The sequence below is a fragment of the Lagenorhynchus albirostris genome, chromosome 2 (genome assembly GCF_949774975.1).
Source record: "Lagenorhynchus albirostris chromosome 2, mLagAlb1.1, whole genome shotgun sequence".
NCBI lineage: Eukaryota > Metazoa > Chordata > Mammalia > Artiodactyla > Delphinidae > Lagenorhynchus > Lagenorhynchus albirostris.
This window is the reverse complement of record NC_083096.1, coordinates 112,856,454-112,878,854: the sequence shown is the minus strand read 5'-3', so window position 1 is coordinate 112,878,854 and position 22,401 is coordinate 112,856,454. Positions and strand designations below refer to the sequence as shown.

General features: G+C 38.0%; 1 protein-coding gene across 4 annotated transcripts in view; it reads right to left on the bottom strand.

Annotated features, from left to right (window-relative positions):
• The window catches only part of TTLL7 (tubulin tyrosine ligase like 7), a 97,987-nt gene extending 97,471 nt beyond the window's left edge, over window positions 1-516 (bottom strand). For all 4 annotated transcript variants that reach the window (XR_009538894.1, XR_009538895.1, XM_060139661.1 and 1 more), the window contains exons 1-2: window positions 356-516; window positions 20-151 (exon numbers count right to left, since the gene is read on the bottom strand). Coding sequence is in view for 2 of the 4 variants with exons in the window: in XM_060139661.1 (XP_059995644.1) it covers window positions 20-151; window positions 356-380 (157 nt within the window). In the remaining 2 variants the exon portion in view is untranslated. The remainder of the gene's footprint in view (window positions 1-19; window positions 152-355) is intronic.
• Window positions 517-22,401: the final 21,885 nt, after the last annotated feature.

The following is a 22,401-nucleotide window of genomic DNA, read 5'->3' as shown; positions in this document are numbered from 1 at the left end:
TGATTCTGAGGAGACCTACCAATTTCAAACTTTGTCCCAGCAACATTTGCTGTAATGGTTCCCTTCTTTTTCTTCTTTCTGACTTTCCTTTTCATCGTGCTTTGATAAGGCAATTCTGTATTCAGATCCAGGGGAGAGGGTCCCTGAATAACTTTAAAAGAAATGTAAACCAACCAAACATCACTGAAATAACAAAAAACTCCATACCAGAGAACATAAATGCCCCCCACAAGGTAAAATTATAAATGCTGATTCTTCGAGTCCCCAATTAATTTTTAATTCTTAAAAAAATTAGCAGTGTTGATCTATAATGCAGCCACATAATAGGTACACATGATTAAATCAAGCTGCTTACCTCTTTCTTGAGGCAAAGATGGCATTCTTGCCTGTGCCGATTAACAACAGCAGTGTGTGCTGCTGTACAAGCTCTTAGGAAACCTGGAAGGCCCGCATTAGTCTAAGTAGGATACGGCTCCAAATCACTGAAAGTTCCTATCATATTATCTTGGTGGAATCCTCAGATTTCAGGACATTGACATTATGAGATAAGAAGGGACCTGCAGTGATTTTAAAACAAAGGCATTAGAAAACAACTTTTATGACATTTTTTTGATATATGCCAATATTCTTCTTTTTAAAAGTCAAGGAGAGATGAAAGTTAATGTAGTTAACAACAAATATTAATTTATTAAACCTTATGTAAAAATGCCAAGCAATAGTCCCCCATTTTTAAAAGTGCACAATCTAAAGGAGGAGGTTTTAAGTCATGTATCATATTTGCATACAATAAATAACATGCTTTACACAAACAAGAACAACAATAACAATATTCACTACCATTTGTTGAACATTTACTATCTCAGGTCACTTATATCACTTAAACTTTCAACAAAACTATAAGGTAGAAGCTTTTATCCCCATCTAACAGATAAGTAAATTGAGCTCAGAAAGGACAAATCTTCATAAAGAAAGTAAGTGACAAAGTAGAGATTAAAATAACATCTCTCTGATGTTAAAACCAGTGCCCTTAACCAGGACCCCATACAACCTTCAAACCCAATGCCTGTAACTTAGTTGCAGCCCCGCTTTTAATGTGAAACAGTGAAATAAGTGCCAGTGTCAGGGTAGAGATCACATGCTGACAGAATGGAGGAAAAAGAAATTCCTTTTAAGTTGTGTAAGGGGGAGGGGTGACTTCATCAAACAGACCACATTTGAATTACGCCTTTAAAAATGAGAACAATTTTGAAAGGCAGAAAATAGGAGTCATTACCATGATGATCTTATTTGGGCACACGGAGGAACACAATAAACATTTTGTAATGAATGAACTAATTAGTTTGGCTATGCCTCAACATGGCCTATTACACTTCACTTATATTTTCATTGTGTATGTATGAACCTAGGGGTTGTGCCCTGACTATACTATACTGCCCAGTCTATACTATCAACTTTCTAACTTCTCCCTTCATACTTCAAGAATCTTCAAGTTCTTGTAAAATGTCTCTAAACATAATGAAAGTTATAAAACCTATCACAATAAACACAGGTATGGTATCAACACCTTTATCAGGATATTATCAGGTTTATGAGAAGTTCACAAGTATTTAAAAATTCAGCTACATAAAATGTGACTCATATACACCACTCCCAACAGACATTATTAATAATAAGATTCATAATAGATTCAATAAGAAAATATAGAGCTTGATTTGTTCTCAAGTATCATTTCACTAGAATAATTCTCTAGAGTAATTCTATATCAAAACCAGGGCACTATTATTTATTACAGATCAACTGTGGGCAGGCACTATGTTAAGAATCTAAACTATTTTACCTCATTAACAAACTTGGAACTTAGGTATCATTTCCCCCAGTTTTCCAGACTTGGAAACTAAGGTTAAATAAGTTAAGTAAATCAAGGTAATACAGCTTATAAATAGAAAATCTGGGCTTTGAACCCAATTTTGTCTGATTATCTGTTCTATTCACTGAGCCCCACTAGTTTCAGACAGCGTGCTAATATGCCACATAGATGTACAAGAAGTTTGTGACCCTACTGCAGTCCATACTGCAAGATATGGGTGTATCTGGGAATTCACGATACTTCAAACCCAACAGTGAAATCACAGTAAACATCCCTAACCTGACGACAGTTCCCAATTCCAAGCTGGAAATAGACTAGATCATTTTTCAGAATAAAAGAAAGGAGTAGTCTATGGTTCAGTTTGGTTTCCTTCTGGAAGGTCTGATACCTCAGGGAGGTAACTATTTGAGTTTACAAGTCCTTGTGCAACACCTTGTTACTGGAATAAACAAAGATCCTCTTACGGTAATGGAGTACTTATTACATTGAAAGTAGGTGACAAAGTAAACAAGAGCTTGAGAACAATGTTTGCCTAACTATACTAACAATAAATTAATAATTGTTATAGGCTGTAAAAACAGATTTATTAATTTCTGACTTACATAATGAGCCTAATAACTTTGATTTGTATAGAGATCAAAACAAGAACTGTTATCCCTTCCCCCACCCACACAGAATTTAAAGGCCTTAAAATTATTCTCTCCATAGATTATGCTTAATTCCATTTATGGTTTGGTGATTAACAATAAAAGTGCTCTAACAAACTCCAGGACCTCATTCTGCCATCCAATTCTAACCATTTCACTTTATTCTAAACAAGAGATTTGAGATGACAGATTGATCACACCACTCAGGTGAACCATGGTTACCTACTTTCCGAAAGCAGAAAGCATGTTTTGGTTACCTCCCAAATAAGCCAAGTTTCGCTGCAAAGTAAAATCACCTGAGGCACTTTTGAAAATCCTGGTACCCAGGCCACATCCCAGACCCAGGTGGGGTTTAAGCATCAGCATTTTTAAAACTCTCCAAATGATCCTAGTGTATAGCCAAGGTTGACAACCTCTGCTGTAAGCACATAACTGCACTAAAGCAAATAATAGTTAATTACAACATACACATATCAAATTATAATAAAAAAGTAAAACAAAGATGAAAACTCTTATAACTGAATGAAAAGGGTCAAATAGGTAGAAGTCATCTATAAAAATCCTCATATCTAGTTCAAGTAAACAAATTAGAAGAAAAAAGAATTAGATCAGCAGAAATTGATTTCTAAGACAATTTTATTTTGCAAGTAAAGAAGCCATCTCCAAAAGGAATCAATTTACTAAAATGTCAAGCAAATAGTATCCTTAAATGTAGAACTTCAAGTGCTACCATGCAAAACAACAGCTGCATAAGACTGAAACAACAAAAATTCTAATATATTCGTGATGGAGTACCCTTTCTTCCCAGTTCTTCCTGCTGAATTTCTACCCATCACTTAAAATCCAAATAAATTTCCACTTTTTCCTTAAAGCTTCCTCTGATCATGTCTGAAGAAATTCATTTCTCCCTCTTCTGGCCTATCCTAGAGACCATTATTTGTACCCCTATCATATCACCAATCACAAACCAAGAAACTAAGCTCTGTGAAAACAGTGGTTTTCTTCTATCTTGTTTACTCTTCCACTCCCAGAGCCTAGAATAGTACCTAACTCAGTGCTCAATGAGTGCTTGTTCATGAATTTTAAAAAATCAATCAACTAACGACACCTGGGAGTAAGAAGAGGCGGTTATGGAGCTCTGAGAAGCAAAACACATGTATATAGTACTTTCACATTTTTAAGTGAAAACAGCAAAGTACATAAAAGTTTACATTTGTGTAAAATGATAGGTGAATACATGGATATATGCACAGAGCACTGGTGGCCTTTTGTAGCTGGGGGCAGAGCTAAGGGAGGCTAACTTTCATGTATACCCTTCAGTGACCCAAGCATGTATCACCTATTCAAAAAGTTAAATATATGTGATAAAAGTTTGTGTCAACATTATCATGTGGACAACAAAACCCATCAAATTGTGTATTTCATTTAGATGAAAATAATTTAATCTAGATGAAAGTATAATATGTTAGAAAGAGCACTGAACAAGAAGTCAATTAGAACTCTTACCCTTTACTCTGCCATTTACCAAATAGATGACTTAATTTCTTAATATGCGAAAGGAAGGAATTGATTCTTTCCAGCCCTAAAGTCTAAAATGTCAACCAATGAGGATAGCATTGTTGATATTTCAGATGACAACAAGATGAAGGCAAAACTACTTTTGTGTAAAAAAACTAGGAAACTCAGACCTTCTCCAACAATTCCCCCAAACCCATGCCCTGGTGAATGGTATATGGGCTCTTTGTATGTACTGAAATTTTAGCTTACCAAAGATTACTAAAATAATCTAACAAAAGGTCATGGGAACCAAAATTAGAGCTAAATTGAAAATATGTATAATAACATTAAATAGAAATGTAATAAAAGCTGGTTTTCTGGTGATGAGAGAAAGGAGAAGGGACCCAAATAAACCAGTACCTACTGTATACTAAGCACTTTCACATAACTTTATGTGTATTTAGTCCATACAAAGCATTTTTTATTCTAATTTTACATATGGTAAAATTTAGAGTCCGTGGATAAGTAACTTGCCCAAAGTCACACCTTAATAGGTGACAATGAAGTGATTTCTCTCTAAAGCCCATATTCTTTCCCACTTTTTGTGCTACCTTCAAAACTCAGTCTTTAAACATGACATATTAACAATTTCACAAAGAAGCTTAATTCTGCTTGACTGGAACTATTTTAAATGCTAGGGAATGAAAGCAAGAGAATCAAAGTGTAGTTTAAAATGTGGTTGAGATCACAAAGTTGCATCAGCTTTAGTTTTCCTTCTTGGAACACCTAGGCAGCTAGCAGGATCCAGATCATCTTCCCGGGTTTCTCCTTCATGAATGTACTGCAATTCAACAAGTACTGTTATATATCAGGTACTGTTCTCAGTAAACAAAATAGATAAAAATTTTCTTTCTCTGTGGTGCTTGCATTCTAGTTGTGGAGAGACAAACAATAACAGTAAACTACAGAAATTTTCTTAGGTCACTCTTCCAAGGCAATAGATATAAAAGCAAAAATAAACAAATGGGACCTAATGAAACTTACAAGCTTTTGCACAGCAAAGGAAGCCATAAACAAAATGAAAAGACAACCTACAGACTGGGAGAAAATATTTGCAAATGATGTGACTGACAAGGGCCTAACTTCAAAAATATACAAACAGCTCCTACAATTTAATAACAAAAAACTCAGTTGAAAAATGGGCAGAAGACCTAAATAGACATTTCTCCAAAGAAGACACATGGATGGCCAATAGGCACACAAAAAAGATGCTCATCGTTGCTAATTATTAGAGAAATGCAAATCAAAACAACAAGGTACCACATCACACCAGTCAAAATGGCCATCATTAAAAAGTCTACAAATAATAAATGCTGGAGAGGGTGTGAAGGGAACCCCCCTATGCTGTTGGTGGGAATGTACATTTGTGCAGCCACTATGGAAAACAGTACAGAGGTTCCTCAAAAAAGTAAAAATAGAATTGCCATATGATCCAGTAATCCACTCCTGGGCATATACCCAGACAAACTATAATTAGAAAAGATACATGCACCCCTATGTTCATAGCAGCACTATTTACAATAGCCAAGACATGGAAGCAACCTAAATGTCCATCAACAGATGAATGGCTAAAGAAGATGTGGTATATATTCAATGTAATATTACTCAGCCATTAAAATGAATGAAATAATGCCATTTGCAGCAACATGAATGGACCTAGAGATTATCATACTAAGCAACGTAAGTCAGAAAGAGAAAGACAAATACCATATGATATCACATACGTGGAATCTAAAATACGACACAAATGAACATGTGTACAAAAACAAGAACAGACTCACAGACATAGAGAACAGATTTGTGGTTGCCAGGGTGTTGGGAGGGGGCAAAGAATTGGGAGTTTGGGATTAGCAGATGCAAACTATTATATATAGGATGGATAAACAACAATGTCCTACTTCATAGCATAGGGAACTATATTCAATATCCTGTGATAAACCATAATGGAAAAGAATATGAAAAAGAATATATATGTATAACTGAGTCATTTTGTTTTACAGTAGAAATTAAAACAACACTGTAAATCAACTATATATGTCAATAAAATTATTGACATAAATTTTAAAAATAAGTAAATAAACTAAAGAATATGCTAAGTTCTATGGGGAAAAAAAAAACAGAGCTACTAGTTAGGATGTCAGTAGTGTGGGGGGGAAAGGGTGAAAGTTTGCAATTTTAAGTACTGTATCCAGACAGGCCTCACTGGGGATGATATACTAAGGAGGACAATGATTTGTAATCACAAGTGGAGTTGATAAAAATATTATGCAGGGGCTTCCCTGGGCGTAGTGGTTAAGAATCTGCCTGCCAATGCAGGGGACATGGGTTCGAGCCCTGGTCCAGGAAGATCCCACATGCACCACAACTGCTGAGCCTGCGCTCTAGAGCCCGCGAGCCACAACTACTGAATTCTGAGCGCCTAGAGCCCATGCTTTGCAACAAGAGAAGCCACCACAATGAGAAGCCCACACACCACAACGAAGAGTAGCCCCTGCTCGCCACAACTAGAGAGAGCCCGCGAGCAGCAACAAAGACACAACTCAGCCATAAATAAATAAATAAATATTTTTTAAAAATATTATGCATATGTGAGCATATGGGCATGTAAGCATGTGTGGATGTGAACATGTACAACAGGGAGGAAATGGGGAAACCTACTACCTTCTGGGTACTGAACAATCTTTCAGCCCTTCAACATGATTCTTCCTAAATCCTAGTTTTCCTACATCATTTTCTACATTGATTTTCATATTTCTATTTTCACACTGGCAAGGAGTAGAACAGATATGTTTCACAATGTATGTAGATTTGTATACTTTTGATAGTGTATCACTTTTCTGAAGGAGGGAGGCACTAGAAAGATCCCAACCACTCCCTCCACCTTGTGTCCCGTATACCGACACTAGATTGTGACACACTCCTGAGGACTCTCTTTGGTTCTTGGGCTCCTAGCAAGAACTGTGTAGTTTTTGGCATCTAGCTCACCCTCACCCCACTTCCATACTTTCGGTTTTCAAAACCCATCAAAAAACTATATTAGTCAGTACAAGCTATATAATGCTGCAGTAATAAACAACCCCCAAATCTTAGCAGCTTGAAACAACTAAGGTCTATTTCTTGATCATGTTACATCTCAACCATGGCAGGGGTGCTCCACATATCACAGTCACACAGAAACCCAAGCTGTCAGAACAGCCATCATCCTAACAATAACCAGTCACTGTGCCAGAGGGAAAGATAGTTTTGGAGGATCTTTTCCCAGCAGCTAATGACACACACAATTTCTGTTCACAATTCAATGGCCTCAAGCAGTCACATGACCCTGGCCAACAAGAGTTAGGAAGTGCAATCATATCAAATGACTAGCAGGAAAAAAAAGCCAGTAAATAACACTAAGAACCATCACAGACTCAGACCTTGATTACTGCTTACATGAACCTAGTTTCTAGTTCTCCGTGACTCCACTTTATAGTGTTCTCCCTTGCCTGGAAGAAAAGTTGCTGAGATCTGTATTGGGTCCACTCTACCTCTCAGCTTTACGCAGTAGATAGTTAAATTTCTCTATCCTGAGCTGCTATGGAATGAAATAAAGATGGTGAAGAAGAGGAAGAAGACAAGGAGGAAGAGGAGGATGGGGTTGACACAGTCATTTATGTAAAACATACTATGTGCCAGGCACTCTTTTAGGTTTCTACATATAAAACTCTGATCTTCCCAACCCTAAATGGTATCCCGTTATTATTATCCCCACAGATCGTTGTTTAAAGAAAAGAGGTATAATGAACAATGATATTAAAACACGAATAAAATTTTTAAGTGATAACAATTTTGCAAATTTGCCCCAAGATAATTCTCTCTGGATGTCAAACTGCTACTATCTGATGAAAGATGTTTCGACTACTACTTCAAGAAAAATGAAAAATAATAAATATAACAAAAATTATATCCAATTAAGCTTTAACTTGGTGGGGAAAACACTCGCCATACACATAATGTATTATTTGCAGAGAGGTTATTGCAAGTAGCAGTCAGGAATCTATTATTTCATGAAAATCATCAAAACAAGGCAGTTGGTTTTTTAGGTAAAATAGTAATATTTCCAAACATCAGGTCATAAATACAATTTTGTCCATTGTTGTGTTTTAAAACATCATTAAATGTCAGCAGTTGGTCCTCAAACCAAATTTGATGTTAGTTTTATTTTCCAAGAAATGATGCATTTTCTTACATGAAAATAAGATAATGAAAGTAAATGAATCATGTGCTACTTTTTAAACGTTAAAATTTGAAGTGTTTCTTATTTGTTTTACATATTATTAGGATCATATTTAATGTGAGCCTTAGACCACCAACTTCAATTTTAATGTGCATACTAATCACCTGGGTATGTTGTTAAAGTTCCGATTCTGATTCATTAGGTCTGGGGTGAGGCCTGAGAGTCTGCATTTCTAACAAGTTCCCAGCTCTGTTGGTCTACAGACCACACTTCGAGTAGCAAGGCTCTAGACAACCACAATGCTTAATACTATGGTGACAGAATTTTTTTAACTTAAAGCCTTTCTTTATAATATGTAAAAATTATGAAATTATAAACTGATTTTTTTAATTTTTTTAATTTATTTATTCTATTTATTTATTTTTGGCTGCATTGGGTCTTTGTTGCTGCGCGTGGGCTTTCTCTAGTTGCAGTGAGAGGCGGCTACTCTTGGTTGTGGTGCGTATGCTTCTTATTGCGGTGGCTTCTCTTGTTGCAGAGCACGGGCTCTCCAGGTGCCTAGACCTGGGCTCAGTAGTTGTGGCTCACAGGATCTAGAGCGCAGGCTCAGTAGTTGTGGTGCATGGGCTTAATTGCTCCGCAGCATGTGGGATCTGCCCGGACCAGCGATCAAACCCATGTCCCCTGCATTGGCAGGTGGATTCTTAACCACTGTGCCACCAGGGAAGGCCTAAAATTATTTTTAAATTCATGTAGTTATGTGAAGTTATGTATTAATATTAAATGGGTCCATGAGTCAAAAAAATTAAAATAAAATTTAAAAGGTTGGGAAATGTTGACCTAGAACAGTGATTCTCAAAGTACGGTCCTAGGAATAGCAGTATCACCTGCAAACGTATGAGAAATGCATATTCTCAGACCCAATCTGAGATCTTCTGAATCAGAAATCTGGGGGTGAGGCCCACCAGTTGACAAGCTCTCCAGGTGATTCTGATGTAGGCTAAAGTTTGATAACCACTGTACTAGAGGGCTACATGATGAATCTCACAAGCAATGCATATCAAAAAAGTTGAGGAATATACACGGCAGTACCTTATTTACATGAAGTTTAAAATTATTAAAACAATAATATATGATAAACATTGAGATATAGATCTCTTAGAAATTAATTCATATGAAATAAAAGTGTAAAGAACTACATGGGGATGATAAACACCCCATGATACCTCTTGAGAGGAAGGGAGAGCATGTAATAGCCAGTCCTGTTTTACAGAAAGTGAGCAGCTATGCTCCTATACATGCCAAAGATGTAACCCTTAATGTAAAGAATGAATATACCCTTATCATTCTAGCCTTTTGAAAGAATAGGTAGAAATGAAATAGCCAAAATACTTTTGTTTGAACCACTATATGTCTCCTTGGAAGTATTCTGTTTTAAGTCACACTGTTGAAAATGTAGGTCCAATTCTGACTTACTAGCAATATGGTGGAGTCACTGAAGGATTTAAAGAGGAGTAACATAATCCAAATTTCTTTTTTATAGATTACACCAGAAGTTATTGTGGGGGCTGGATGGGAGCGGGGCAGGAGTGAACAGAGAGTCTCAAGAGTTGCACAAGTCCAGGAGAGAGATGGTAAGAGTTCGATCATGGATACAAGCAACAGACACAGGGAGAAAGAACACGTTAACTACGGAAGAACAGCAGAACTTGGTGATCAAGAAGGAAAAAGTAATCTTGGATGACTTACAGATCTCTGCCTTAGGAGAACTGGGTAGAAGACAGCACCATTCAACAAGAGAAAGCAGAAAGAAAAGCCATTTTGAGGGATAAGATGATTTCAGTTTTATATTTGCAGAAAAGGATAGATGGAAAAAAAAGACAATAAGACAATGGAATTAGTAATGATTGAAGATAAGGAAAACCTCCACTTTTAAAAAAAAAATGCTTTTGGTTAAACACAGAAAGGTCCTTTCCAAAGCATAAATGCTCTTATCTCTGTGCTTTCTGCCAAGAAATGGCAACAGATTTTCAAAATGCCCAGCTGCCTGACTGGTGAACAAATGACATCACCCAAACAACTGTCACAGTGATACTGCTTTGCCACCACTCATTGTGTGTACAAATTAAAAGGGTTTTTAGAGAAGCTACTTACTCCCTGAACACAGAAACTTTTGTCTCCCTATCCCAGACTGGGTATATTCTCAAAAGCTAGATCCGTAGTGTTTTCCAGACCTTAAAAAAAACCATTTGATCAACCACTTGTAAAGACCCAATAGGAAGCCAAGTGTGACATTACATAAGAATAAACAGAAGAACTATTTATTCATTCTAGCAACAATTAATATTTACCTTGAGCAACAGTAGCTCCCATGAATGTACTGCTTATTTATATTTCAAATTGCCTTAGACTGTTTAGCATTTGTTCAATGTTTATAATTAAATTACAGCACCCATACAAAATTCCACTAAGCTCTGTGGAATTCCTTGTCTTTGGAATTTAATGTAGTATGACATGAAAAAATAGGGATTGATAAATAAGTAATGATAACAAAGCATAGCTTGAAGGCATTTTTTTCCTTATTAATAGATGTATTTCCAGTACTTAGGATAATGAAAAATACGCAACCCATGCTTGACTCCACAAAGACCTCTCTCTTGTTCTAAGCTATAGAATTGGAATTAAAGGTTCCTTGGACCCAACTTTCCATGATTTTCAGGAACCTAGATCACAAGTTGAAAGAGAGGGACTGAGGGAAGCGGAAAATTTCTAAAGTATCTAGTTCTCTGTACTCTGCCAGAAAATGCACAATAGATATCAAAGTGCGCAGCTGGTGAACAAATGACATCACCCGAAAGGTCATCTGATGCCAGCATTTATAGTGTTCAATGTCCAAAACTTAACGCTTTAACTTCTGCTGAAAACCTGGCACTCCTCTTATGTTCCTTATCTTAGGCAAAGGCATCACTACAGCCAAGTATTCAAGAGACAGATAAGTCAGAATCATCTTTAACTCTTTTTTTGACTTCCTTGTTTGATACTCATTCAATGAACACCCTGTTACTAATTTTAGGGTATATATTAGTTCCATTATTCATCTTACCATCTACCTCTAAAATGCGTTTTAAGTCGTAAATGTATAAAATGCATTGGGTTGTTAAACCTCAGATGGCATCCATATCAGTTAATGAGTTAACACATGTAGAAAGACCACTAGCTATCTACCTAATAGCCTTTCACTAGTTCTTCCTTACTAACAAAACACCTATTGAGTTATTATTAGAGGTGGCATTGTACCGATCTAAATAAGCACATTTCCCAGACATCCTTACAGGTATACATGGCCATGTGACCAAGTTCTGGCCAGTGAGGTGCAAGTAGAAGTTGTTGAGCAGGACTTTCCAGTAAAAGGGAGGTAGACAATTGATGGACACTCATTTATTTGCTTTCTTCCTTCCATCCTGGAATGCAAATGTGATTGCAGGAGCTGCAGCAATTCAAAGGGGCGTTGGTTTTGTCATGGAAATGCTAATTCAGTCTTGGACTGCCTACCTGGGGTGGGGGGGCCTCCATTTTGTTAAGCCATGGTTATTTTAAGTTTCTGTCATCATCAGCTAGATGTGCCTTCTAATGGACATGCTACTCCAATAGAAATTATGAGTTTTGTTTCTGAAAAAGATAAACCAAATGCAAAGTCACTGGCACAAGTGACTTTAGGCATTTATCGTTTTTGCCACAGCTTACATTTACCCATTTTCTGTGAACAGTGATCTGAATCTCCTGTGAAGAACTACTCCGCCTGCTTTCATTCCATGTGCCTTCATGGGGTTGATACCAATCCCAGCCCCAAGGCTAGGCAAATGACTCAGATCTAAAGTGATTGTGGAAGTCCATTCCCTTGACCATGGAACTGGTTCAGAGAGGAACATTGGATCCAACTAAGACCAGCAAGAATCAAGTCTAGAACTCGTCTTCAGACTCTTAAAGAATATAGGTTCTCTTCTGAGCTGGATTTGAACCTGAGAGGATCTGCATTGCTGGTCGTCATCTTGCCTCTACACAGAGTCTGAGGATAAAGTCAACGTGAGGGAGGCAGCGACAAAGACAGATAACATATTCCTGAACTTTTCAGTAACATAACCTAAAAAATTCATTTTTTGCTTAAAACAGATTCCTAACCAATGGAACTTAACCAACATAGGTTCCATTTTTAATTTTGATTTTAAATAAAGAAAGTTACTTCAAAATGTCCTTGCATAAAATTCCACAACTCAAGTGAAATAAGAACAGGCTTCCTTGCACGTTTTCTCCATGAGACAATTGGCTCCAAGGCAACAGCTTTAGAAAAAAGTATTTTAATTTACATATTCTTCAATCTCAAACACACAGTCTGGAACATAGAAACTAAACTGCTGAGCTTCCATATCAGAGGGATACAGTTCTGTAGGAGGTTTTTGAACTTAAAATAAGAAAGCAGACTCACTGATATAGAGAACAAACTAGTGGTTACCAGTGGGGAGGGAGGGGTGGGACAATACTGGGGTGAGGAAGTGGGAGGTATAAACTACTGGGTGTGAGATAGGCTACAAGGATGTATTGTACAACATGGGGAAGATAACCAGTATTTTGTGATAACTGTAAATGGAGTGTAACATTTAAAACTATATAAAAACTTTTTAAATTTCCATTGTATTAATTTCTATCAATAGAATCAGGTAAATTTGTCACAGTTTTCAAATCCCTCTAAATTAAATTAAATCCCAGTAAAATTAATCCATGGTCTTAGAGTCAGTCTAAGTGTAGAAAATCCATATGGAAAAAGGAAAATGCACAGGCCTAGTTCATATAATGCTCTGCATGCCCCCATCAGCTAAATTAAGCTGAGTATGTCACCATAAGATCCTAAGGAGGGAAGGAATAATAAGACTACTTTGTTTCTAGATCGTTAAACTAGGTGTAAAGAGAATTTACAAGATCAGCTTTTGGAAAGAAGTAAAATACTAATAGCTTTTATCTAACAGTCCCAGTATTAAGAAAACTAATTAAACTTAACTATATTTTAATAAGTTTAGCTCATTTTAAAATAAGAATCTTTCCCCAAAGTCATTCCATACCTTTAAAAACAGTGTATCTATCTGGCACCACAATCTTTGCTGTGAAACCAGTCCTTTTATAGAAATGCATAGAAAAAGAACTATTTTTGTCCTTCATTCTAAAAACAATAACGGAATGCAGAATAGAATTAGTGCCCGAAGTTAACCAGTGCTCAATAATATAGTATCCACAGATACTAAACGCTCAAGCAATACAAATTTCTCTTTTAATAGTTCTTTCTTCTCTTGACTTCTACCTTCCCTTCTCACACAGAGTAAATAAATACTATTAGGATGTATCACCGATCTGTTTGAAGTTTAGTTACCCTCCATTATTTCATTACATTCCTAATTAAGGCAATACACATTTTTAATGCTCATCATTTTATTAGGTGCTCTACTGAGAAAAAAAATATGCATCTTGCCTTTGACATACACATTTATCTTTGAGAGAAGTAGCTAAGCATATCCAAAACTACCTAAAAGATAAGAATTCATCTAAAACAGACTGACATATTGATTATATCAGTAGAAATATACTTAAGAATGAAAGTAGACCCTAAGTATCTATAAAATTATACATGCAACCATATATCCACAACATGTATCTCAGTGTTATAAATTAACTACTATATAAAATCAACAAAGCTGATTTTCAGTTGTGCCTCATGGGATTTACATTTACTATTTTCTACTCTTACCTAGTATTCAAAGTTATCCATATACAGGAGATCAAGATGGCAATGTAAGACGATGTGGAGCTCACCTCCCCCACAAACACATCAAAGAAACAACTACAAGTGGAATAACTCTCATGGGAAACTAACTGGAAACCTGCAGCAGGACTCCTATACAACCAAGGCTGCAGAAAAGATTTACACGGAATTGGGTAGGGTGGGAAGAAAAGCATGAGGTCGGGACCTCTGCCCCTAGGAGGGGATTAGGAGGAAAAGGGACATCACACAGGCAGACATTCCTTCTGGGGAATGAGTGGGTGTCCCAGTTCTGGGGTCCAACGCATAAGAGACAAGCCACCTTGACTACTTGGAGAACTTCTGGGACAGACAGAAAGACTGGGGAAGCCTAGACTCCACTGGTGAGAGAGCACCAGTGCTGGTTTGCCCCCAGGCAGGGTGGAAAGAGGCCTGCCCTAGCACCTACCGCCTCTCCACTACCTAATCTGAGCCAAGTGAACACCCCAGTCCCCCTCACTCCACGCCACAGCTTGATGCTGGGTCTATAGCAGCCAGGACCTGGGAAAAGACTCGATCTAGGGATGCACAGGTGACCCAGGGGCCTAGGGTGTGGTCCAGGTGGGGCAGCAGCAGCAGCACTGTTAGCGCTTACACAAACAGCACCCCAGAAGCAGACCAAACTCCTGGCACCATGGCCACCAGAATTCCTGAGACCACCTTGCCCTACCCAGTTCTAGCTGAGCAAATGCTCCTGCCCCACCCACTCCATGCTATAGACTAGCACTAGACCTGGGGCAGCCACAACAGGGGAAAAGACACGACTGGGGGCTGCATCTGAACAGAGCCACAAATGCCTACACAAGCAGCTGATCAAATCTCTGTAAGTACACAAACTCAAACTGCTTCAGCACCTCCCTCTATTGGGGCAAAGGCCCCAGTGCAGAGAGAAGGAAAAACACACACTTAAACGGAACAGAGTCAGCTCAAACCTGACACTCAGGGATTCCACTCCAGCAACTTGGAAGCAGATAGGCCCTTAAGCAGGCAGTGATAGCCACTGAGCAAAGAGAAAGTAGTGCCTCACACCCTGCACAGGCTCTAGCTGCTGCATCACCAGCTACACCACCTATTAAGGAGATAGCGGTCAGCACACCCTGAGGAAAGTCAGCTGGGGTCCACATCAAATCCAGCCCTCCCACCAAACACACTGGGCAAACACAGTCTACATAAGGATGCTCCTACATAAGAATACCCCTTCAAGACCACAACAGGTAACTATTTCACCTAAATTCATAGAGACAGATAAAGTAAGTAAAATAAAAAGGAACTACTCTCAATTGAAAAAGCAAGAGAAAACCCCTGAAAAAACTAAATAATGAAACAGAAATAGTCAATCTACCACACAAATAATTCAAAACCTTTGCAATAAATACACTAACTGAATTAGAGGAGAGAACTGATCTAAACACAAATCATTTTAACAAGGAACTAGAAAATATAAAAAGCCAATCAAAAGTAGATAATTCAATATCTGAGATAAAAAGCACACTAGAAGCAATGAATAGCAGACTAAATGACACAGAAGAATGCATAAGTGATCTGGAAGAGAGAATAATGGAAGTCACTAATTCAGATCAGCAGACAGAAAGACAAATAAAAAAAAATGAAAGCAACATATGAGATCTATGGGATAACATTAAACATGCCAGCATTCATATTATAGGGGTTCCAGAAGGAGACGAGAGAGCAAGATGAGTAATGAGAATGTATTTGAAGAAATTATGGCTGAAAAAATAAACTAAAAAATTCCTTTTTTGCTTAAACCAGATTCTTAACCAATACAAATAATTATAAGCTTACTTTCCATTTTATTATTTTGTTCTTAAACAAAGAAAATTACTTCCCAATGTCCTTACATAAAATGCCACAACTCAGGTGAAATAAGAACAGGCTTCCTTACATGTTTTTTCCATGAGAAAATTAGCTCTGAGGCAGCAGCTTTAAAATTGTCTTTTAATTTACATATTCTTCAATCTCAAATACACAGCCTAGAACAAGGAGCTAAACTGCTGACTACCAAGACTGAAACAGGAAGAAATAGAAAATACGAACAGACAAATTACCAGTAATGAATTTGAATCAGTAATTTAGAAACTCGCAACAAGCAAAATTCCAGGACCACATAGATTCACTGGGGAATTCTACCAAACGTATAAAGAACTAATACCTATCCTTCTCAAACTATTCCAAAAGATTGAAGAGGAAGGAACACCCCCCAATATAATAAAAACCCTTTATGACAAACTCACAGCCAATAGACTACTCAACGGTGAAAAGCTAAAAGCGAGAGGGCAGACAGCAGCAGCAAGAAGAATTACAATCCTGCAGCCTGTGGAACAAAAACCACATTCACAGAAAGATAAACAAGATGAAAAGGCAGAGGACTATGTACCAGATGAAGGAACAAGATAAAACCCCAGAAAAACAACCAAATGAAGTGGAGATAGGCAACCTTCCAGAAAAGGAATTCAGAATAGTGACAGTGAAGATGATCCAGGACCTCGGAAAAAGAATGGAAGCAAAGATTGAGAAGATGCAAGAAATGTTTAACAAAGGCCTAGAAGAATTAACGAACAAACAAACAGAGATGAACAATACAATAACTGAAATTAAAAATACAGTAGAAGGAATCAATAGCAGAATCACTGAGGCAGAAGAACGCATAAGTGACCTGGAAGAGAGAATGGTGGAATTCACTGCTGTGGAACAGAATAAAGAAAAAAGAATGAAAAGAAATGAAGACAGCCTAAAAGACCTCTGGGACAACATTAAATGCAACAACATTTGCATTGTGGGGGTCCCAGAAGGAGAAGAAAGAGAGAAAGGACCTGAGAAAATATTTGAAGAGATAATAGTCAAAAACTTCCTTAACATGGGAAAGGAAATGGCCACACAAGTCCAGGAAGCACAGAGAGTCCCATACAGGATAAACCCAAGGAGAAACACGCCGAGACACATAGTAATCAAATTGGCCAAAATGAAAGACAAAGAAAAATTATTAAAAGCAGCAAGGGAAAAATGACAAATAACATACAAGGGAACTCCCATAGGGTTAACAGCTGATTTCTCAGCAGACACTCTACAAGCCAGAAGGGAGTGGCATGATATACTCAAAGTGATGAAAGGGAAGAGCCTACAAACAAGATTTTTCTACCCAGCAAGGATCTCATTCGGATTCGATGGAGAAATCAAAAGCTTTACAGACAAAGCAAAAGCTAAGAGAATTCAGCACAACCAAACCAGCTCTACAACAAATGCTAAAGGAACTTCTCTAAGTAGGAAACACAAGAGAAGAAAAGGACCTACAAAAACAAACCGAAAACAATTAAGAAAACGGTCATAGGAACATACATATTGATAATTACCTTAAACGTGAATAGATTAAATGCTCCAAACAAAAGACACAGGCTTGCTGAATGTATACAAAACCAAGACCCATATATATGCGGTCTACAAGAGACCCACTTCATACCTAGGGACATATTCAGACTGAAAGTGAGGGGATGGAAAAAGATATTCCATGCAAATGGAAATCAAAAGAAAGCTGGAGGGCTTCCCTGGTGGCGCAGTGGTTGAGAGTCGGCCTGCCGATGCAGGGGACATGGGTTCTTGCCCCGGTCTGGGAAGATCCCACATGCCGCGGAGCGGCTGGGCCCGTGAGCCATGGCCGCTGAGCCTGCGCATCCGGAGCCTGTGCTCCGCAACAGGAGAGGCCACAACAGTGAGAGGCCCGCATACCACAAAAAAAAAAAAAAAAAAAGAGTGTTCTTCCTATGTTTTCTTCTAAGAGTTTTACAGTGTCTGGTCTTACACTAAGGTCTCTAATCCATTTTGAGGGTATTTTCGTGCATTGTGTTAGGAAGCTGTCTAATTTCATTCTTTTACATGTAGCTGTCTAGTTTTCCCAGCACCACCTATTGAAGAGACTGTCTTTTCTCCATTGTATATCCTTGCCTCCTTTGTCATGGATTAGTTGACCATAGGTGCGTGGGTTTACCTCAGGGCTTTCTATCTTGTTCCATTGATCTGTGTTTCTCTTTTTGTGCCAGTACCATATTGTCTTGATTACTGTAGCTTTATAGTATAGTCTGAAGTCAGGGAGTCTGATTCCTCCTGCTCCATTTCTTTCCCTCAAGACTGCTTTGGCTATTGGGGGTCTTCTGTGTCTCCATACAAAATTTAAGATTTTTTGTTCTAGTTCTATAAAAAATGCCATTGGTAATTTGATAGGGATTGCATTGAATCTGTACATTGCTTTGGGTAGTATAGTCATTTTCACAATATTGATTCTTCCAATCCAAGAACATGGTATATCTCTCCATCTCTTGGTATCATCTTTAATTTCTTTCATCAGTGTCCTACAGTTTTCCGCATACAGGTCTTTTGTCTCCCTAGAGAGGTTTATTCCTAGGTATTTTATTCTTTCTGCTGCAATAGTAAATGGGAGTGCTTCCTTAATTTCTCTTTCAGATTTTTCACCATTAGTGTATAGGAATGCAAGAGATTTCTGTACATTAACTTTGTATCCTGCTACTCCACCAAATTCATTGATTAGCTCTAGTAGTTTTCTGGTAGCATCTTTAGGATTCTCTATGTATAGTACCAAGTCATCTGCAAACAGTGGCAGTTTTACTTCTTTTCTGATTTGGATTCCTTTTATTTCTTTTTCTTCTCTGATTGCCGTGGCTAAAACTTCCAAAACTATGTTGAATAATAGTGGTAAGAGTGTGCAGCCTTGTCCTTTTCCTATGTTAGAGAAATGGTTTCAGTTTTTCACCATTGAGAATGATGTTGGCTGTGGGTTTGCCATATATGGCCTTTATTATGTTGAGGTAGGTTCCCTCTATGCCCACTTTCTGGAGAGTTTTTATCATAAATGAGTTTTGAATTTTGTCAAAAGCTTTTTCTGCATCTATTGAGATGATCATATGGTTTTTATCCTTCAATTCATTAATATGGTGTATCACATTGATTGATTTGCATATACTGAAGAATCCTTGCATTCCTGGGATAAACCCCACTTGATCATGGTATATGATTCTTTTAATGTGCTGTTGGATTCTGCTTGCTAGTATTTTGTTGAGGATTTTTGAATCTATTTTCATCAGTGATATTGGCCTGTAGTTTTCTTTCTTTGTGACATCTTTGTCTGGTTTTGGTATCAGGGTGATGGTGGCCTTGTAGAATGAGCTTGGGAGTGTTCCTCCCTCTGCTATATTTTGGAAGAGTTTGAGAAGGATAGGTGTTAACTCTTCTCTAAATTTTTGATAGAATTGACCTGTGAAGCCATCTGGTCCTGGGCTTTTGTTTGTTGGAAGATTTTTTAATCACAGTTTCATTTCAGTGCTTCTGATTGGTCGGTTCACACTGAGATCTTATATTCACCACTTACCTGCTTTACATGCCACATTCCATTTGTTTTTGTTTGCTTGTTTGTTTTTAACGTCTTTATTGGAGTATAATTGCTTTACAATGGTGTGTTAGTTTCTGCTTTATAACAAAGTGAATCAGCTATACATATACATATATCCCCATATCTCCTCCCTCTTGCATCTCCCTCCCACCCTCCCTATCCCACCCCTCTAGGTGGTCACAAAGCTGAGCTGATCTCCCTGTGCTATGTGGCTGCTTCCCACTAGCTATCTATTTTACATTTGGTAGTGTGTATATGTCAGTGCTACTCTCTCACTTCATCCCAGATTATCCTTCCCCCACCCCATGGCTTCAATTCCATTCTCTACGTCTGCATCTTTATTCCTGTCTTGCCCCTAGGTTCATCAGAACCTTTTTTTGGTTCCATATATATGTGTTAACATATGGTATTTGTTTTTCTTTTTCTGATTTACTTCACTCTATATGACAGGCTCTAGGTCCATCCGCCTCACTACAAATAACTCAATTTTGTTTCTTTTTATGGCTGAGTAATATTCCATTGTATATATGTGCCACATCCTCTTTATCCATTCATCTGTCAATGGACACTTAGGTTGCTTCCATGTCCTGGCTATTGTAAATAGAGCCACAATGAACATTGTGGTACATGACTCTTTTGGAATTATGGTTTTCTCAGGGTATATGGCCAGTAGTGGGATTGCTGGGTCATATGGTAGTTCTAGTTTTAGTTTTCTGAAATTTCAAAATACTTTAAAGCAAAGATACGAAAATCATCAATTATGAATTATATGCCAGGATGAACTTTAGTATACAGTATTAATAAAAACCACTTAAAATAAATCTATAAATTGGCTACTTCTAAAAAAAGACTGATTCCTAAGTAGTACACAAGGATTATGATTGTGAATTACAACATTGTGTTTATTTTGGTACTTGAAGTGTTTTCTAAACTACCTCAGAGGTTAACATTTCTAGAGTAAATCAAAATGTAAACTAAGTGATCCCAGATTCCAGGAATTCAAGCCAAGACTTAGATCATCAAGTAAAAGTATCTAGCAAGTTAGGTACAGTACAAGTTATACTTGTTTGAGGTTTTATTCACATTGCAACTCAGAGAAAATTAAGAACACACAGTAATACTGAACTCACTTAAAAATGTTTCCCTTTAGGGCTTCCCTGGTGGCGCAGTGGTTGAGAGTCCGCCTGCCGATGCAGGGGACACGGGTTCGTGCCCTGGTCCGGGATGATCCCACATGCTGCGGAGAGGCTGGGCCCGTGAGACATGGCCGCTGAGCCTGTGCGTCCGGAGCCTGTGCTCCGCAACGGGAGAGGCCACAACAGTGAGAGGCTCGCGTACCGCAAAAAAATAAAAATAAATAAGATGTAGTTCTTCACTTGTCTACCTTTCAGCTGGGAATATTATGAAAGAGATCTCCCTTAGTTTGAGATCCCCATAAACAAACCCTAATAATAGGATTCAGATACAAGTAGTTTATTTCAGGAAGTACAGGAAATCCTGTTAGGGGAACTGGGAAGTGAGACAGGTAAGGGAAGGAAGTCAATCAAGCCAGTCAAAGCCAGCTACACTATAGGTGGCTGAAGCTTAATCCCTGAGGAAACTCTGAGAACCAGTGTAAAACGCCATGCTTCAGAGTTAACCTAGCCATGGATCAACCACTGGTTGACGGCTGCTGTAGGGGGCAGATGAGTATTAATTCCCTAGCACTTTTAGCCCTCCTGAGGGGTGAGAGTGGGTGTGGGGAGATGAGGTCTGGAAAGGCAAGGGTCCTGTAGTTTCATGGCTTCCAGAAAGGTTGTCAAAAGCCCTAAGGGAAAGTAATGCAGATGTTGGCAAGCAGGTGGAAGTAGGGAGAGCATAATGAAGTGGTAAAGTACCAAAGATATGGTCAGGACACTGAGGGCTTTTAATCAACAGCTATCCCTAAATTACATTATTTGTGTCCAAGACTTAATTATCACTTACCTGATGATGGATCCATTCTACACTATCGTTTAAATTCAACCAACAGACCATCTATCGTGGCCCAGCTATCATATAAAAACAAGTTAAAATATCAGCACCAGTTCTTAGCAAGGTCTAGGATCCAGTTTTTACATGGAGGACTTAGGAATAACAATCTGGTTTAGATGGGTATGCTAGGAGATTTGATATTGCACATCAAGTACACTACAGTTGCTTATATTGTTTACTTGCTGTATTTGCATAGTAGGTATTCTATATTAATTAGATTGGGTTTTGTGTGTGTGTGTATGTGTGATTTTGATGAAGTTGATGTAGAGGTTCTACATATGTGGTTCACATCCACAGGATACACCTCAGTGGCCCACTGCTGGAACCTTTCATTCTGTCAACTCCACTGCATGCACTGGAGTTTGCTACACTCCTGGTTCTGTACCCCATCCTGGAATGTTTCTTCTGGACCCTACAGTTTTACTGCCTATTCAGACTTATCTTCCAGTTCTTGGCATGTAGTCCTTGCTTCTCTTTGCTGTTAAGGTTTTAATGCCTCTGTTATCTCTAATAATAAACTTCCCACTCCAGTCCCCCTGCCCTGTAAAAACCAATCCTAAAAATATAAGGTAAGAGGAAGAAAAGGAAGAGATGGGAAGAAAGGATTTACACCATTTAAACCTCTAGTTCCTAACTCTCCTTTAAACTCCAGATTCTATAACCAAAGCTTTTCCCTCTGACATTTCAAACTTAGTAGCATTTTCTATCTTAAAACTTCAACAATCCCAGTAAGTAACACATCCCATATGTCTACCAAGAGACTTGTATGAGAATATTCATAGCAGCTTTAGTAATAATAGGATGAAACCAGAAACAACACAAATAACAACTAAGAGTAAA